The sequence below is a fragment of the Trematomus bernacchii genome, unplaced genomic scaffold (genome assembly GCF_902827165.1).
Source record: "Trematomus bernacchii unplaced genomic scaffold, fTreBer1.1, whole genome shotgun sequence".
Lineage (NCBI taxonomy): Eukaryota > Metazoa > Chordata > Actinopteri > Perciformes > Nototheniidae > Trematomus > Trematomus bernacchii.
Window position 1 is genome coordinate 8,209,985 of NW_022987648.1, and position 18,039 is coordinate 8,228,023.

The 18,039-nt window shown below is 40.8% G+C and overlaps 1 protein-coding gene across 1 annotated transcript in view; it reads right to left on the minus strand.

Annotated features, from left to right (window-relative positions):
• Positions 1 to 18,039, minus strand: part of LOC117485788 (collagen alpha-1(XVIII) chain-like) — a 51,220-nt gene that overhangs the window by 24,880 nt on the left and 8,301 nt on the right. The window contains 5 exon segments of the mRNA XM_034134489.1: positions 260 to 338; positions 6,318 to 6,386; positions 8,821 to 8,904; positions 15,643 to 16,146; positions 16,148 to 16,185. Of these exon segments, the coding sequence (XP_033990380.1) occupies positions 260 to 338; positions 6,318 to 6,386; positions 8,821 to 8,904; positions 15,643 to 16,146; positions 16,148 to 16,185 (774 nt within the window).

Consider the following 18,039-nt stretch of genomic DNA (forward strand, 5'->3'; position numbering starts at 1 on the left):
ATTGAACACTGCAACAACATGTGCCATCATAAACTCGTCCACAGCCCCCCCCCCGACCATGCCCAACAGGTGAGATCTGTCATGTCTATCTATTTCCCATCTCTCAAAACTACGTTATAAATGTATGAAACAAAAATCGATATTTGCGAAACAGTAAGAGTAGATCCAAAGGCCTCTGTAAAAAAGGTCAGGCATGAAGAAGGTTCAGAAACATTTTTGACAACAAACAAATGCAGTCTTTCAGTCCAGAAGAACTCACCTGTGTCTCTTTCTGTGAGCACCTCGTCCTTCTTGGAGAGTGGAGGCTGCTGGATGGGCCGGGAAGAGGGAGGAGTGGTCTGCAGGTAAATACACAGAGATACATATTTAAAAATGGGGGAATTTAACAAAGTACATTAACTCAAATATTGTACGTTTGAGGTCCATGTACTTAACCTTAGTATTTCTATTTTAGTATATAAAGTATTTTAAATGACTTACATCTTTAGCAGCGTCAATTCACTTTATAGAAATAGTCATAATCCAGTCATTTCATATTTATTATTCTGAATTGGCTCTTACGAATTACAAGTACTTTGACTTTTGAAAGGTTTCCCCCCCTGCCTGAAACGCCTCCATTGGACTCCTTTGTTAACTTCTGTATCTTAGTGACATCAGTATGTAACCTGCGCTTCTATTGGCTAGCGCGCCAACACATTGTACGTGACTCCTATAAGCAGTTGACAAATCACAACAGAGCCGGCCAGCTAACCAATCAGAGCAGACTGGGCTCTGGTTTCAGACAGAGGGTGAAAAGAGGTGCTGCAGCACAGGCAGTATGAGACACATAAAGAGCTTTTTGAACATTAAAGCATGGAGACATGTCACAGTAGAGTAGAGGAACCTTTTAAGGTACTTTTTGATGCCAATACTTTTGTACTTCTACTCAAGTAAAATTTGAATGCAGGACTTTTACTTGTAACAAAGTATTCTTACAGTTTAGCGTTGTTACTTTTAACAACTTTTTAAAAAACTGGATTACTGTCACTGCATATTTGAAAAGGGCAATGGAGGACATTCACTAGAGGCTGGATCTGGGTCGTATGGCTCAGTTTCAGCTGGGTTCCCCCCTGAGTAGAGGAACAGCGCATGGGAAAGAGTAGGCATCGTGTTGTGTTGAATTTAATCATAGCAATGTTTACAGTTTGTGCAGCCAAAGCTCTCTTCATAACTAACAGGGCAGGTTCCCAGCTCCACACAAAGCTTTGAAACAGGGTAAACATGATTGAGTCAACATGTGCATGGCAAACCAAGAACAGAACGTTTTCTGGGGAAATAGTTATTGTTTTCAGTAATTGCAGTTTGTGTTCATCTCTGTCAGACAGCTCATGCCTGGCCTCTGTTGCAAAACTTCTCTCCTTGTGAACATGTTCGCGCCAACTTGCAAAATGGCATAATCCAGATTTAATAAGAACCAGGGGACGGTTATTGAATTGAAACTCAAACCTTTGTTAGTAATCATGTTTTTGTTTTTGTATGGTGTCATCTCATTGCTGCTACTCAGAACCTTATAACCACTTACAACCTGCAAAGCTAAGCTAAAGGAACCATGTGATCAAATAAAAGGGGCAGGACCTTTTATAATATTAATGGATGTTTTGCCAAAATGGTTTAATGTATTTAGAAATAGGGCGGTACCCAATGTACATTTTCACATTTGATGCTTTTCAATAGAATCCTTATTTCAATTACGTAAGTGACTAGTTACATCAAATGAGTAAATAACCTTTCTTTTCTGTAAATAACTGGTCAGTGTTGTAGTGCAGCTAGTGGGAGATCAAACTCGCAGTTATAAATGTTGGTTTTTAAAGTTTTAACAGCGAAAAATATGGTTTGAAGCGCAATATTTAGCAATATTAAAATGTAGTACATTTGGGAAATAATTAAATCAACATTTTCATTAGTTTTTTAATTTTGTACTCTTAACACCCTGAAGTCAGAAACATTCCTGCGCAACTAACAGTGTTACTGATCCAAAAAACAATATAATGCTCTTAATATTAGTGTAGCATTACCGTGTAGGACTCTCGTCTTTGAATAAGATAATGAGGCAAAAGAAAAGATAAGCGGTGCAGCATTTCAAATGTTGACTTCAATGTTCTGCATGAAGCCATGAAATACACGTACCCTCCTACTGAGACAATATTTGAATTTTTATGTTTTTGTGTACCCTGTACCCTGAGTCTGCAGATTACCCACAATCCCCAGGCACTAAAATCACAGCAGGACCGAGAGACAAGCTGTAGAAAGTCGGGGGAGGGGGGGGTCTGCTCCCAAACTGCCTCTGGGTAAAAACAAGAGAGGGGGAGGAATAATGCAAATACCCCCCCGTAACTCATTCTTCATCGGTGACACACCTTGGTTCGTCACCTGTGGAATTCCAGTGAGGAGTGGGATGAAGAGTGGAGGAGGGGGGGAGAGGGGGGGCAGCTAGAGGAGCATAGTGATCCGGGGTTAATAACTAACCAGTTCCCCCCCGCTGTGGAGCGCTGGCTATGCTAAGAATTCTGACTGCTGTAGCCTGATATATGTATTAATGTGAAAGAGAATACCCTGCCTGTTCGCTCCTTAACGTATCCATCACAGAGGGGCTGACGGGTGGGAGGGTCCCCTCTTTAGAACTTCGTGTTGATGGATTTGAACCACATGAAACCACACCCCCCCCCCCCAATGTAAGAGCAGGTATGTAGCTCCTTCGGCGAAGAACATTATTCAACCTCTGCAGCAGTGCAGGAAGTATTTTTTACTTTTTTTACTGCGTGCCCCACGAGAATCACAGAGGGAGCTTTCTGGATTTTTGTGGTTAGTTGTAAGATGATAGAAAAACAATCTGGCTGTTTATAAAATGCAGAACCTAGGCTTGATTCTGTTTTGTTCAACTTTTACGGGCATAATAAAGTGGAATCATGCTTTAACTTTTCAAACTTAATGCAAAACATGACTTCAACCTAACCAGTTAGCTTCTTGGTATTTAAATGTATGAAAGTAGAGGCATTTGCTAAATCTATCCCACAGGTATCACAACCCCTCTGAGCCAAACCAGGTCCAAATGACTGTTATCTGACAGAGATGTGATGGATCCTACATCTTGTTAAAAACAGGCCAGGATGCATAAAATGTCCCTAAAACACCTAGCAACAATACCAAGAGCACAAATCAATAAGTGGAGAGCTGCTGTTAGCGGCTGGTCTGACAACAGTATGAGGCTACAGGGCTGGAGCTGCACCAGAGCCAGCAGAGTCTGCGTCCGGATGTGAGCAGTGAGCAGCCAGAATACATACAAAAGTCAATTCTAATATTGAGGAAAAAGAAACGATCAAAAATATATAACAAAAAAGGCTGTTTTAATAACTAAAAGCAATAATTTGTGCTTTTTTTCAAATGTTCAAGGCTGCAGGGAGGAAAACATGTGATATGTTGATGAAGAGGAGAAATTATAAAGTTACTCATTTATGTGTACAGATTTATTAATTCATACATTTCATATTGAAAGCATCTGAATTAAAAAAAATGTTATTCTGGTGCCTGGTTATGTCATAAATTACTCGTGAGTTTGGCCGAGCTTGCAAAGTCATAACTGCATTCAGTATAGATGTTTTTAATATTTCTGGGTTACTAAGTGAAGTCTCCTCAGTTAATTGACTTCAGGTCAAGTAAGCCGAAATCTCACAGCGAACAAGTCCAAGTCTTACATTTTGTCAGTACAACTCCTAATAAAAAAATCTATAAAGGTGTCCAGATTAAGAATTTACAAAAGCTTTCCTAACATGATGGACATAAATAGGCCGTTGCTAAGAACTACCAAGCATCTGACCTCTCCCTGAATCACTCACACGCTCTTGAACGTGTCCTCTGTGCTTCCTGCTGGAGGAGGCTGCTGGCCTGCAGTATGACACAGTGAAGGGTGACTGCCTCCTCTGCCATCTATCATCATGGATTCCAGAATGACAAAATGGAAAGTTTCACTAGAACAACTCTCCCGTCTGACTCCCCTCTGCCCAGACTTGCCTTAATTGCACCGGTCTCACCGCGGTGCAGAGTGTATGTTCCATGAAAACATCGGCAGGTAGACATTAGATGCCAGCTGTCTTTTACATGGCATTACATCCTTTGATAAATAGCTACTGCACAGATGGAAAAGCCCCCTTATAAAAGCTGCAGGTAATATGGCAGTAATGATGAAGAGACTTCCGACGCCCGACCCTCCCCCCCCCCCCCCCGTCATCGCCTCTCACTTTCTTTCCACCCCTGTCAGCTCCTGTACACAGTTGATTTACAAACCAGTCAGAATAACACAGCCTGAGGCGCTGGGGGGGGGGGGGGGCTCTGACTTGGATCAGATCGAGTCCAAATTGACATCTGGTTTTTCTAACTCCACTATAATTGTGAGTGGGAGGGCATGCACGCACAGGGGAGCAGGGTGCGCTGAATTCAGCCTGCATGGCTATCTTTGAGGGGGGGTGCTGGTGAGTAGGTGTCTATGGAATCTGATTGTGTGTGTGAGAGAGACAGAAAGCAGAGAGAGGAAGACAAAAGGGGTGGGGGGGGTAGTGAAAAAGTGACAAGAAGAGATGAAGGAAGACGCCAAGAGATACAGGAACATGAAGGGGTGTGACAGTATGGAACAAAGCCAATGTGCATGCTGGGTAAGAGACAACTGTCCGTCAGACATCTTGTGGTATCTTAATCGAGGTGATCAAATATATAACTAAGTCGATACAGAGCACCTCACCTGAATGCAGTGCTGTTCTTACATCTGCTATTTTGGCTGCATATGTGCATCCCAGTGCTAGCATAGCGGCTATCTATCAACATTAGCGTTCGTAATAATCGTATGTCAAAATGCACTATGAGTACCCGGGGGGTGCATTCAGAACGCGTGTGGAACTCTTGACTCTTCTTCCATAATCTAAATAATGCCTTAAACTCTTTGGCATCTTGGCTACGTAATGGAAGTCACACGATCAGCTGCAATTGCTGTTGCTCCAGTAAAGTAAATTAAATCACATTACAAAAAAAAAGTAATACATGGTTATTTTTTCACTATTTAATAAACAAACCACTATAATGGTGTTGAAATATAGGCACAGTATAGTTTTGGGGGTTAATTGAGCTGTCTGTAATGATTTGCTACCGCTAAACATAGCTAGCTAGCTAACAACATACCTAGCTCCGGTGAGGGCACAATGGCTGTGTGTGATCTGGGCAACACCACATGGTCAAAATTCACGCTCTGCCCAATTTTCCACAGTGTAGAAAACATGGCAATGTACTAGGGAGAGTGTTTGAATTGATACACAACAGAGACGATCCCACTACTGTAAAAGCAAAGCATGCTTTAAAATGGTAAAACCATCGATCAACTGTGAACACTCTTCTTGCTGACTTTCTAGTTGGACAGCTATAAGTAAACAAGAAAGCAATACAATGTCAGAATGATGATATTTAATCCTTAACTCTGGAAATCCCCATTTTTCTCACTTGTTTCCTCTATAGTCTGACCAGAGGAATCTCTCCATGTAAAAAGTCGTTGTCCCACGATCTATAAGACAGAAGCAGCTCCATTTCCAGACATCAACTCAGCAGTTTTTAATCTCTCCTCAGAGATAAGTGTGTTCGCTCACTTATAGCGAGTAACCTGAGACATCAGAGGTATACCTTACAGTGGTCTGCTGCTAATAATCTGTCAGGTATACATGTCGAACTGGTCAGCTGTTCAGTCCTCTTCAGGGAACAAAGCATTCTTCTTTCATACCTCTTCTCACTCTCTTATATAGTTATTTAAAAGGATCCATCAAACAAACCTTCCAGGGGGGAAATGGTATAGACCATACTGCTTCAATATTATGTACCAAGGAGAAGAAGTGCAGTAAAATAACTGCAAGCAGGACAGCCATTTCTTGGACATTAACCTTATATTGACAGAGATGGAGTCTCTGAAAACAGTTCTTTTTATCAGGTGTTTAGGGTCACTTTCATTATTTTTCACCATTAAAACTGTGTCACTACAGTGTTTTTTTATTTGCTATTTTCTCTATTTCCATCACCTTTACAATGTTAACCTTTCTCCTGTTTATTAGCCAGAAATGGATTGCCTCTCTGCTCCTTTCTATTTCTGATTATTCTTTCTGGCCTTTCTTTTTAGAGCCCCTACCTTTAGAAATGTATCACATGTGCATCAGCGGAACGTCTCTGCACGTCATCAGATGACAGGGCTGAGGAACAGTGGGAGTCGTATATTGACAATTATTTGTAATAAATAAAAAGTTGTTCCATACCGTCCATCTGAGCGTCTCCCCAGCTGGTCTTGAATTCCTCTCCTCGTCGCCACTTCCATCACCTGAAGCCTGAGGAGAGCAGACATTTTATTTTAATGTGATCAAGTTTTTCTTTGGGTTTGTTTGAGTGCACTGACCATTATATCTGAAAATGTTCTTTTAACTGTATGTCCAATTGTCTCAGTAAATAAACTCTATTTGAATTCCAGGTCAAATTGAAGTCCGCTCTAAAAGCAATTTAGTTATTGTGTGTGCTTTTTATTAAATAACTGTACACCTTTTTGTTTTTAACAATGAATTTGTTGTAACTATTGACATATTGTTTTCTTACTCTTAACATGATTTTATGACACCCTTTGACAAGGTCCTTGTTGAAAAATATACACAGCGTCTTAGTAATCCTGAGTGCATCCTGTGAACAGCTGTGTGTGTTTGAGATAAAAGACATCCTGAAATCAGAAACCTGTCATTTCCACTCAGAATGGGATTCTCTCGTCTAATCCAAAGGACATCTAAAGATTTGAAGGCAACGAGTGAACCTTCCTCTGTCAGTGAGGTTCTGGTGGTCTCGGCAGCTGTGAAGTCAATTTTGACCAAATAACAGTAAAGGCTGCTGGGGGGCTACGGAGGGGCACCTGTGTTTGTGTGTGGGTGGTCGGGGTCAGTGGAAAATGCTGCTCTCACACTCCTATCTTTTACAGATTCACTATTGTTTACAGTGTAACTGATGTAACACGCTGGAATAAATCAACAAACCCAGTTAAATGTCATTACTTGTGACAGGGCTTCTCTAATGCAGAGGTAGATCCACCAGCAACATTCTGAGTAATACTTGAAACCACGGGTCCCTGATTTCAGTCAGAGGAGCTCTGAAGAAGGCTTCTCATCTCAATTTTGGACGCTGAAATGAACTATCGCTGGCAGATTTCATCAGCTGCAGCTAGTTAGCCAATTAGGGTAATGGTAGCGCCATGAGTCGGTTGAAAGCCGTGTTTCCGGCAGATTTGTTCATGTTTTCAGCTGACTCCTTTTAAAATGATAATCTTGTGAAAGGAGTTTAACTATTCACATGAAGGCTGAAAATCCTGAGGTGAAAGCTGCATCCCCCCGGGAAAATAAATCAGATTTTTCAGCAGTTGATGAAAATGTACATACACATATGTGGTTTTTTCAGTTTTTTATTTTTTTATTTTCGACATACTATACTATTGAGTTTTTTTTACATATTTATGACCAACTATTTTTTCCTATTTTAGACATACTATATTACTGCATTCTTTGGCATTTTTTCAACATATTATACTTTGTGGTTTTTTCAAATATTTTGGAATACTACACTTTGTCGTTTCTTTCAGAAGTTTTCGACATACTGTTTTTTCATATTTTCGACATACTATACCATGTCGTTTTTTGGGAACATTTTGGCATAGTATACTATGTTGTTTCTTCATATTTCCGACATAATATAACATGTCGTTATTTGGCATATTTTTACCATACTATACCATGTAGTGTTTTTGCATATGTTTTTTCTAAGTCCTTTTGTTCATATTTTTGACACACTATACTATGTCCTTTCTTTCATATTTCTGACATATTATACTATGTTGTTTTTTGGGAAAATGTTGGAATAGTATACTGTGTTGTTTCTTCATATATTTTGCATATTTTCACCATACTACACTATGTCGTTTTTGCTGAACTTTCCGACATACAACACTATGTAGTTTTTGCATATTTCGATATACAGTACTATGCTGCGTCCTTTTTTGGCATATTTTCGATATACTATGTCCTTTTTTGTCATTTTCTTTACATAAAAAAAAATTGGCATTCTATACAATGTCGTTTTTTTGCATATTTTCGACCAACTGTTTTTTCCTATTTTAGACAACTATATTATGGAATTCTTGTGCCGTTTTTATATACTATACTATGTCCTTTTTTGTTGTTGACATATTTTGATATACTATATATATTTTTTTTTCTTCATATTATTGACTAACTATATTATGTTGTTTTTCTCATATTTGTGACATTTCATTACATTCCCCTTTTTAGATGCTATTACCCAAAGCGGGTGAAGCGTCACATGCTGACTGCCTCAGCCTCCCAACGTCGATTTTCTGGACAATAGTGTACCATGTTTTTCATACTTTCATACTACTACACTATGTTGTTTTTTTGCGTATTTAGACATTTTATACTTTCTGTTTGTGATATTTTCGAGATGCTATACTGTGTATTTTCTTTGCTGTTTTTTCTAATATTTTTGAATACTACACTCTGAAATGTTCGACATCAGAGCGCTGGTTGCAGCCACGACTCAGATTAACCTTGTTTTTATTTTTGTGGTTTATTGATTTAATGTAGCACAGACAACTTTCATCACCACTGTATATTCTCTGTGTGTTCGTGAACTTGATGTCAATATGGATGCCTTGTCTACTGCAAACAAAATCCACCAAAGTGTACAAATAAAGTAACCTGAACCTGAACTCACCATATCTGAGTCGTCTCCATCCTCCTCGCAGTGCCTCTCAGCAGCGCGGGGGTCTCCCACAATCCTCAGCTCCCCGATCACCCCCTATAGCAAAACAAGGACATGGTGTTTTCATGTTAACGATACATGTAATATATAGAGCAGCATTTGTTCTCACACATGTCTTACTTTCATCATACATTATATGGATGTTTATCTGTGAACTTGCTGCCTTTTCTCTCAGGGAATTCCCCCTCTCCACAAAATCACAGGGGCTATTGATGTCTCAGTGTTAGCCTCTGCCTGTGAAGTGCCACTATCTGTGCCCACACACAATCTGTTACATGTTTCCACACAGGATACTCGCACTGATAGCATTCATGCTATCTGACTGCCTATCACAGGGTCATTAGCTCTGAATGAGAGGTGGTCTCTCTGCTGGGGGGTTATTTGTAGTCAACTCTTTAGGACACATTTATGTCCTGAGAAGAAAGATCAGAAGAACTTTGAAGATAAACAGAAGAAGCTCTTTGAAATGTAATGGTTGTACTGGCTGACTCGATGTTTAGTCGATGTGTCTTTTTCTAACAAAGTGCTTCAGATCTTCACAATTAATCTTAGATTCTATACAAAAAGGTCCATCGCTAAACAAATGTAATAAATGTTATAAATATGTAAATATTTAAATGAAAAAGAAGCCCGCCAAGTCTTCATTTGATTAGAGAAATCACAAGACCTCTACAGCTGAGGGCCGTGTGAAGGTCAACACAGAAGGAACAGGGTCTGCTTGGTCTTTCCAATATAATACATCTTTCTGAACACAAGGGAATACCTCAGCAGGGCTCAAGTAATAACAACAACTGGAATTGTGAGGAAGAGTTGCAAAGTGGTTTACAACTAATGAGCAGCTGTCTTCAAACACAGCAATAAACAGATTTAAACAAGGGTTTCAGCTGGGAAACACTTAATCCCCCTAACATTTATGGGAAGAACTTTTTGGGAATTTTGACTTATTAAGTAGTGTTAACATATCTCCCTGTTTCCCATATATGTAATAATATATCAGTGGATGGAGGGAATTAAAAAAATGTGATATAAGGTGTTCTGCGTTCATGGCTTCCTGGCCTTTAGTCTTATTTTCAGTACAGAGAGGTCATTTCAGTCCATATGAGCAGAAAGACTAGAACACTAAACATTTAAAATGGCTCACCGACCATCATTATCATGCAAAAGTGTCACTCAAAAGTTACAAACAACCAGGTCATGCTGTATGTAGTGTATATCTACTGAACATAAAGTAGATTCATGCATATATAAGGAATAGCATGCAAATAGCTTGCATGTAAGTCAGTAAGCTAAATAATGAAGATTTGCATGAATTACAGATGTATCTTCTCTCCCCAAAGGAGGGTTTGATTTTCAGTTGGAAATATTGATTTTTATTTAATATCTGGCTCTAATCTGATTCTTTTAGTGAATTATAATGACATAAAAACATTAAGAAAACAGTCAATCTTGATTGTTTGTCCGATAGAAATATTTAAGTATTAGGTAAATGAACTAAAGCAGCGGTTTTCAAAGTGTGAGGCGCGCCTCCCCTGGGGGGCGCCAGAGAGCTTCAGGGGAGGCGCAGCGGGAGAAAGAAATAACGAGAAACAGTGAAATCTAGCTAGTTAACTTCAGCTAACTTTATGCGAGCGGCAACATGAATCGATTTTTAGTGAAGTTACCTAAAGTGAAAGAGGAGACAGCGTCTGGCAGAAAATGTCACTTGCACACTTTTGGCTGTGTGTGGAGACCGAGTTCCCCCACCTCGCCAAAAAGGCTGTAAAAGTGCTCATTCCCTTCACCTCCGCCTACCTGTGTGAGTGTGGGTTTTCCGCATTGACTTTGATCAAAAGCAAGTACCGGTCAAGCAGGGGCGGATCTACCGGGGTGGCATGGGGTGGCAACTGCCACCCTAGAAATAGCCTTGCCACCCCAGCTGCCACCCCAGTTGGCAGCTTTGTTTTGAAATAAAAGTTGTGGCTCATCGGACATTTATGAGAGAAAATCCCTAATGTCCGAGTGCAAGTGAATGCAGCACAAGACGCGAGCCCTGTAACCCCTCCCCCGGCCCTGGTGCGAGCGAGGAAATGTGATTGGCGGCAATTTAATTTGAACGGGACGGCGCATTCGGACCCAAGTAGACGGAAGGAATGAGGTATTTGCGGTCTACAATGACAGAGAAGAGACTGTCAAGTTTGGCTGTACTCAGCATTGAATCAAAACGCACTAAAGTTTTAGATCTTAATAAGTTTGTGAGGCGTTTTGCTGAATAAGATGGTAATCGCCGCATTCAGCTGTTATAGGCATGCCAACTTGATGCTCTGCTCACGGATGACTCGATGAGCATAAACAACTGTTAAGATGATGACCTTACGTGTGTAAATATTTTTTTTTCTTTGTGGGGGTCTGCCCCCAAAAAACAGTTTTAAATCCTGAGAAAGTCAAATAAGACGGTGTGTAAAACTACACAGCCCAGCAAAAAGTAACCACTTTGATTTAACTAGGCCAGTAGGTATGGTATCCACTGGATAATAATACCCCTGCATTATAGCAACAACAACAATAATAATAATGATAATAGCAATAATAATTGGAAGGGGGGGCGCGGCTGTTCTTATGTTCTCTGAGGGGAGGCTCACCTTCCACCACTTTGAAAACCCCTGAACTAAAGCAATAGTCAGTGTCAGGAAGAACAATTATAACTCATAAAATGCCTGCAGTTGCGTGTTTTCTCCGTGCAGGTAGCCGTGGGTGACCCACTATAACCAACCCCACGGCCCCGCGGGCAGGGGCATAACGCAACATCTTGCAAGAAACAGCGTCTGAGTATGGGCTCAGAACAGTCTCATAATACACACATGCACACAGAAGGATTCACACTTGTATTTCATGATCCACAAAAGGATTCACACTTGTATTTCCGGATCCACACTTGTGTTTTTCAATGCACACACAAATGTGTTCCGTTTCATATACATGTAAATAAAATCCAAATACAGAAAAAAGTTTTACATATGTATTTTGATCCTCACATATTTGTTTTCCGTTTAAATCCCCTGAACCTGCAAACACAAACCGCTTTCTGTGCATGGATCGCTCTGCATTCGTGTGTGGGTTTTTGAGACTCCCCTGACGGTCACCCGATTCGTACTTGTAATTTTTTCTATCTATAGCCAATCAGATGTCTCCTCAATTCTAAGCCAATCACATGAGCGCGCCCCCACGAGGGTAGATTTCTTGCGTTCATGTCACTTCATATACGCATTTTGCGTAGTCCGGAGCAGGGTTTCCGCGGACAGAATTTAATTTACCGGACAAATTTGAAACTTACCGGTCATGTTTCAATAATAATAATAATAAGAATTGTGTAGCAGCGTTTCCGTTAGGTAATTACCGGACTATGACCGGATAATAACACGGGAGTAAGGATCATCTCTTTTCCTCTCTCCCTCCCTCTCTCCTGACAGCCCGTCAGTTTCTCATGCAGCTCGCTAAAACTTCACTCGCGTTTATGTCCATATCGATCAGATCCAGCTCTCCTGATCGGCCTTTATAGAGAGCACCGATCAAACTATTAAGAGTGAATATCGGCCGATAATGACCGGCGGGGCTCCCCCCGTTGACAGTTCACTGTCTAGCACTGGCTTCGTAGTGCACTGATCGATTAGGCTAAGCTAACCTGTAGCTGCTCCCTCCACACTCACAACAACTTCATACAGACATAAATAAAGCAGCTGATCACCATACAGGAAACACACATTTAAAACAGTTTTGCCTGCCGTTTTTGTGTACACAAGCATTCATTAATGGTTCGGAAAGTGGCACTGTACCTTAATAATATAAAGGCTTGTATTTGCGTGCATTTCCTGATCGGAAAGTGGCAATGTACTGAGAGTGGAGGTGTCCTGAGATTAGCGCCTGCAGGCAGGCTCCATGGACCTGTCAGCTCCGGACAGCGCAAAATGCGTACATGAAGCGCTACGTCATGAACGCAAGAAATCTACCCTTGTGGGGGCGCGCTCATGTGATTGGCTTAGAATTGAGGAGACATCTGATTGGCTATAGATAGAAAAAATTACAAGTACGAATCGGGTCACCGTCAGGGGAGTCTCAAAAAACCCACACACGAATGCAGAGCGATCCATGCACAGAAAGCGGTTTGTGTTTGCAGGTGCAGCGGTTTTAAACGGAAAACAAATATGTGAGGATCAAAAATACATATGTAAAACTTTTTTCTTATTTGGATTTTATTTACATGTATATGAAACGGAACACATTTGTGTGTGCATTGAAAAACACAAGTGTGGATCCGGAAATACAAGTGTGAATCCTTTTGCGGATCATGAAATACAAGTGTGAATCCTTCTGTGTGCATGTGTGTATTATGAGACTGTTCTGAGCCCATATCTGAGGGCTTCTTAACATTTAACAAACTATGAATGTGTCATATCCACTTAACGGGAAGAAACTCAGCTATCTGACAATATTAACCATTTTTAGCAAAACGAAACATAAGGGTAATAACAAAGGCTCTGAATTAGCCCTGAGCGGAAAAATGCTAACGCACTTAGCACAGAACTCACGTTAAAATACCCTTATTACTTATCGGATCTGCACAAACAAGATATCGATTAGCAAGCTGAGATTCCACAGATTCCAGAAATATAAGTATCATCACTGGGCGACCAGAACTCGCGGCATGGGTAACAAAACCAGACATCACACAACGTAGCTTTAGGTAGCAAACACGGGACATTGTCTTACCTTTTGCTGTTTCTGATCAAAAGTTGTGTTCAATGGCATTAAAACAATAAAAACGCTGCTGAAGGTTAATCCAATGTGTCTGTGTCACTTTGAAATGATTACTGATAATCCATCTTCATATTTATGTCAATAACGGAGATTTCATATTAGCTGCTACGAGAATGTATGACAGCTTCCGGTTTTGGGCATTCTGGCTACCATTCACCAATGGGTAATGTTTAGATGGATTTTAGGAACTTCCCCTCGATTCTATTGGCTCTAACGGTTAAAAAGAGGTGCCAATCATCAAAGTCGACCGAGGGGGGCCAGAGATATGGAAAATGCACCCAAATGACCCCAGAAGTGGGTTTTTTTCTTTGCTAAACCTCTCTAAAAAGGTCAAATGTCACTTGTTTTGCATCAATCTTAATACAGGGTACTTATTATATGTTATAGTTTGGATTCCTAAAGCTTTTAGTCTACTATCCCATCATTCAAGGGTAGTTTTCACTATAAGTAATGTTTTTCTTTTGGACGGACACTATAATTTAAAAATGTTTACTATGTTCAATCTGAATTTACTTTAAAATTAAAAAAAAATCTATATTGATTCTGACTTTTCTACATCCAACTCACAGGTTTATCATTGCGTTGAGAAAAAAGATTATTAATTTACTCCTTTTAGAAGTGAAGATATAGTCAATTGTTCGGGGAATGTCATTTTCGAGCCTGAGACCTGAAAAACAGGCTCGGGGCTTAACTGGCAGCTAAGGTCAACAGTTGTTGCGGTCAACTGCTGGGATTTATAGCAGTCAGGTGACTGAAGTTAATTACAGACCAGCTGTGAGGTCTTCCAATTATTCTCAGGCCCCTCTCAAGACATTTATGTTTCCGTTAAGATGAGGCCAATTTGAGCAATGAAATCATATGAGAGTTATTTGTCCAAGATGTTTCACATGATTGACTAAAGAGAGTCAAAACACTCTTCTGAACTTCACGGCTTAGGAGACCTGGCGCTGTTCAAGTTGGTTCTAGAGAGGTAGTTTGGGAAAGTGAGATGTGTGGTTTTCTGACACAGGAATTAGTTTGACCTAGGCCTAGTCCACACGTACACAGGAATGTTTGTGACATAGCTTTTTCTTTGCGTTTTTCGCCTTTTATCTCCACACCCAAGCAGTGTTTGAGGTCACTAAGTGGTCACGGTGAGTGTTTTCAGAAACTCCGTTCAAGGTTGTTGAACAGACGGCTAAAAAAGGGCATCGAAATACTTGACCTGTAATGTCAGAATTTGTGCTGTAATGTCCTTTGATAATGGAGCAACATTTTGAGGAATGGCGGCACAAATACAATCTTTTTTTGACCTGCTGTACTATGACTTAATCATATTTTACAACATACTACACAATACATTTTTTGACGATATATATTGGGAATCTTTCAATATACTAAACCTAGCCAATTTTTGTATGTATTATACATTTATACATACTAAACCATGCATTTTTTTCAACATACTTTACTATAACTTGTTGCATATTATTTGTCATAGTATTCTTCATTTTTTTGTATACTATACTATGACTTTAAAAAAAAAAAGGGAACACACAGAAAGCCGCCTATACCAAGCCAATCAATAATAGTTGTTTTCTTCTTTGGTAGGGATCGCTAATGGGGCAACATTTTGAGCATAAATACAATCATGACCGGTGGATGGGACCAAAAAACCTGGTAATAGGACTTTTTTACATACATATTACATAAATATACTGTACAGTTGCTCTTCCACTAAACTGAGCAAAGAGGCCTACCTTATGCGCTCTAAAGTTCCCATGCAACACTCCTAGACACAAACCCCCGCCCACACCACCTTACACATGTGGCCCACCCTGCATACTCAGAGAGACATGAAGGAGGAAAACCCTGTTTATAAAAATATCTGTGTACATGTAACCTAGGCCTAATTCAGTTCATCATTCAATTATGTTTGTAATTTCCAGATTTCAGGGGCCTGAATAATGTTTAGTTGATAACGGACGGAGCTTGCATACGCACCAGAAACTTCTCAGGATCAGCTCCTCCAGCTTGCCCCACAAAGACCCCGGCGCCGGTCTCCAGCTCCATCTCATCGGGGGATCTCTCCAGGCGCATCACCTGAGGGTCCGTGTCACAGTTCAGGTAGAACATCACCTTGTCGTCCCTCACAGCGATGGCAAAGCGAGTCCAGGTGTCTTTCATGGAGGGCGCGAGGAACCGGGCCGCCTCGTAGGACTTCTGGGAGTCGGGCTCCGTGTAGTACAGGATGACGTACTGGTTCCCCCTCTGCACCGCGGACAGCTTCACACCCACGTACATGATCTGCTGAGCGGCATCAGTGATGGAGAAGATGGTGCCGCCCCTTTCGGAGGTGGGTTTCAGGTTGAAGATGAGGGCGAAGTCTCGGTAGAAGGGGCTCGGCAGGTAGGCGCGGGCCAGCTGGCCTGAGTTGGCATCGGGGCCGAACACATAGCCAGGGCTGCTGTCAGGCCCGAAGACCTGAGTGATGGTGCTGGGGGGGGGGGTCCCCAATCAGCTGGAGCAGGGTGACTCCACTTTCTTCTAGAAGGGGAGAGAAAAAGGAGGTGAGGCCACAATATAGGGGATATGTTGGTGGTTAGATGGGAGGGCTGCATGGCAGGGTGTAATGTTAGACCAGGCTTAAGGGAGTGGGACTGATGGATGCAGGAATACTGTAATACTGTTACTTGCATTGGACTCTTGTATAGTGAGTCTTTGAGTCTGTACTAAACCAAGAAAAACAAACATAAGTATAGGTGATAATGTTTTTTAATGATTGTAAACAGCATTAACACATGTCATAAAATGTGGAAGGAAAGTGACCTTGACTGACTCCAAACAACCTGTTGGCTGAGAAGCATTGGCAAAGCAACTTTGCTTAGGGGACCACAAACAAACAAACCAGTTTATAACTGAGATGGAAAGGGTTGACTTGCATTGTAAAAGGCAAAGGGATGGGCCATTTGAGACTAAGAAGAGCAGATTACTTTAGCAGACATTGTATATCAAAGACTAACGACAGACTTCAACTTCAGGACTGAAGTCATCTGATCTTGTCTTTAAAATTCAATGTCTGCTAAAGTGATCAGCTTTTTTAAGGTAATGTATATTCTACAAGATATATTTGGATCTTTAGGCTCGCAGTATCTGAGTCAAACCACTTGAAACATGTTTCTGCATGTGTCAAACACATCTTTATGTTTCTTGTGGAACGTATTAAAATGTTTAAGCCTTATCATTTAAAGTAGTGATAGAATAATTACTACATGGGTTCTCTGCAAAACACTTAGAAAATTGCATCAACGGACCAAAATGTATAACATGGAAATATTACACACAGAAAACTATTACTCTTGCATGCATCCACCATAAAGGAAGAATCAAAACATGTAGAAAGGTCTTGAAGAACTAAATGGGGGCCAAAACACATTAATTCTACCCTAAATGTTCATATTTAAAAAACAGTCTCAAGTTTGTGCATGGCCCTAAAGAACATGTTGCGATATTTGCAATTGTAAGGTTTCAGATAGCCCTGGGTGATCAAATTAAATTGATTTACAAATGGTCTTTATGTGGGTTGATTATTCATAGCTAAAATGTCTTCCAAATATTGACAACTAATACAACTAGGGTGTGAAAAGGCTAGAGATTTATATCTATTCATCACATTCCTGAAGACACTATAAACACTTCTTCCGACTTGTGTGACATCTGCTGAATGTCCCTGCCCTGGGCCCTCAGGGACCAACAGCTGGGCCCCTGCATATCTCTGCTCACTCCTCCATCACCCCGGGTGACTCTGGAGAGGTCAGCGCATAATCATTGGAGGCGTTTAGGAAACACAAGGAACACAAAGAGTGATGTGTGCTCATCCCCATTCTGGTTCGGATGTGTAACTAGCATCAAACTGGAGACTAAACATTACTGCTTTGATCAAAAACAATGTTTCCTCATGTTAAAAGAAAAATCACTGTTTTGGGAGAACGTGTGACGTAGGTTCTTTGAAGAATTGCTTTGGTTTACCACCTGGAGTCTAATGTGCTAGCTCTATTGCCCGGTTCAAAGCCTCCCCACTGCCCCGATGCTGGAGATCAGTGGGTCTGCACTCAGCTCTGTTGAGAGCTTAAACACACGAGGTGTTTAGCTGAACCTGAGGTCCTGCCTTCTGCTGTACGACCATAAACACCAGGCTGAATGTTTGTCTGTCTGAGAACTGAAGATGCTTCCATTTGAATGTGGGAAAAATACTTTCCAGTATAAATGATGCAGTTTCAATATCTGAAGATTCCTCATGAAATGTATTGCACATTTCAAGATGTGTCAAGAACACAAGAACAATCTGGAAAGGCAAGTTTAGTGGAGCAAATGCAAAAAAGTTTAAAAGTGACGTGCGTT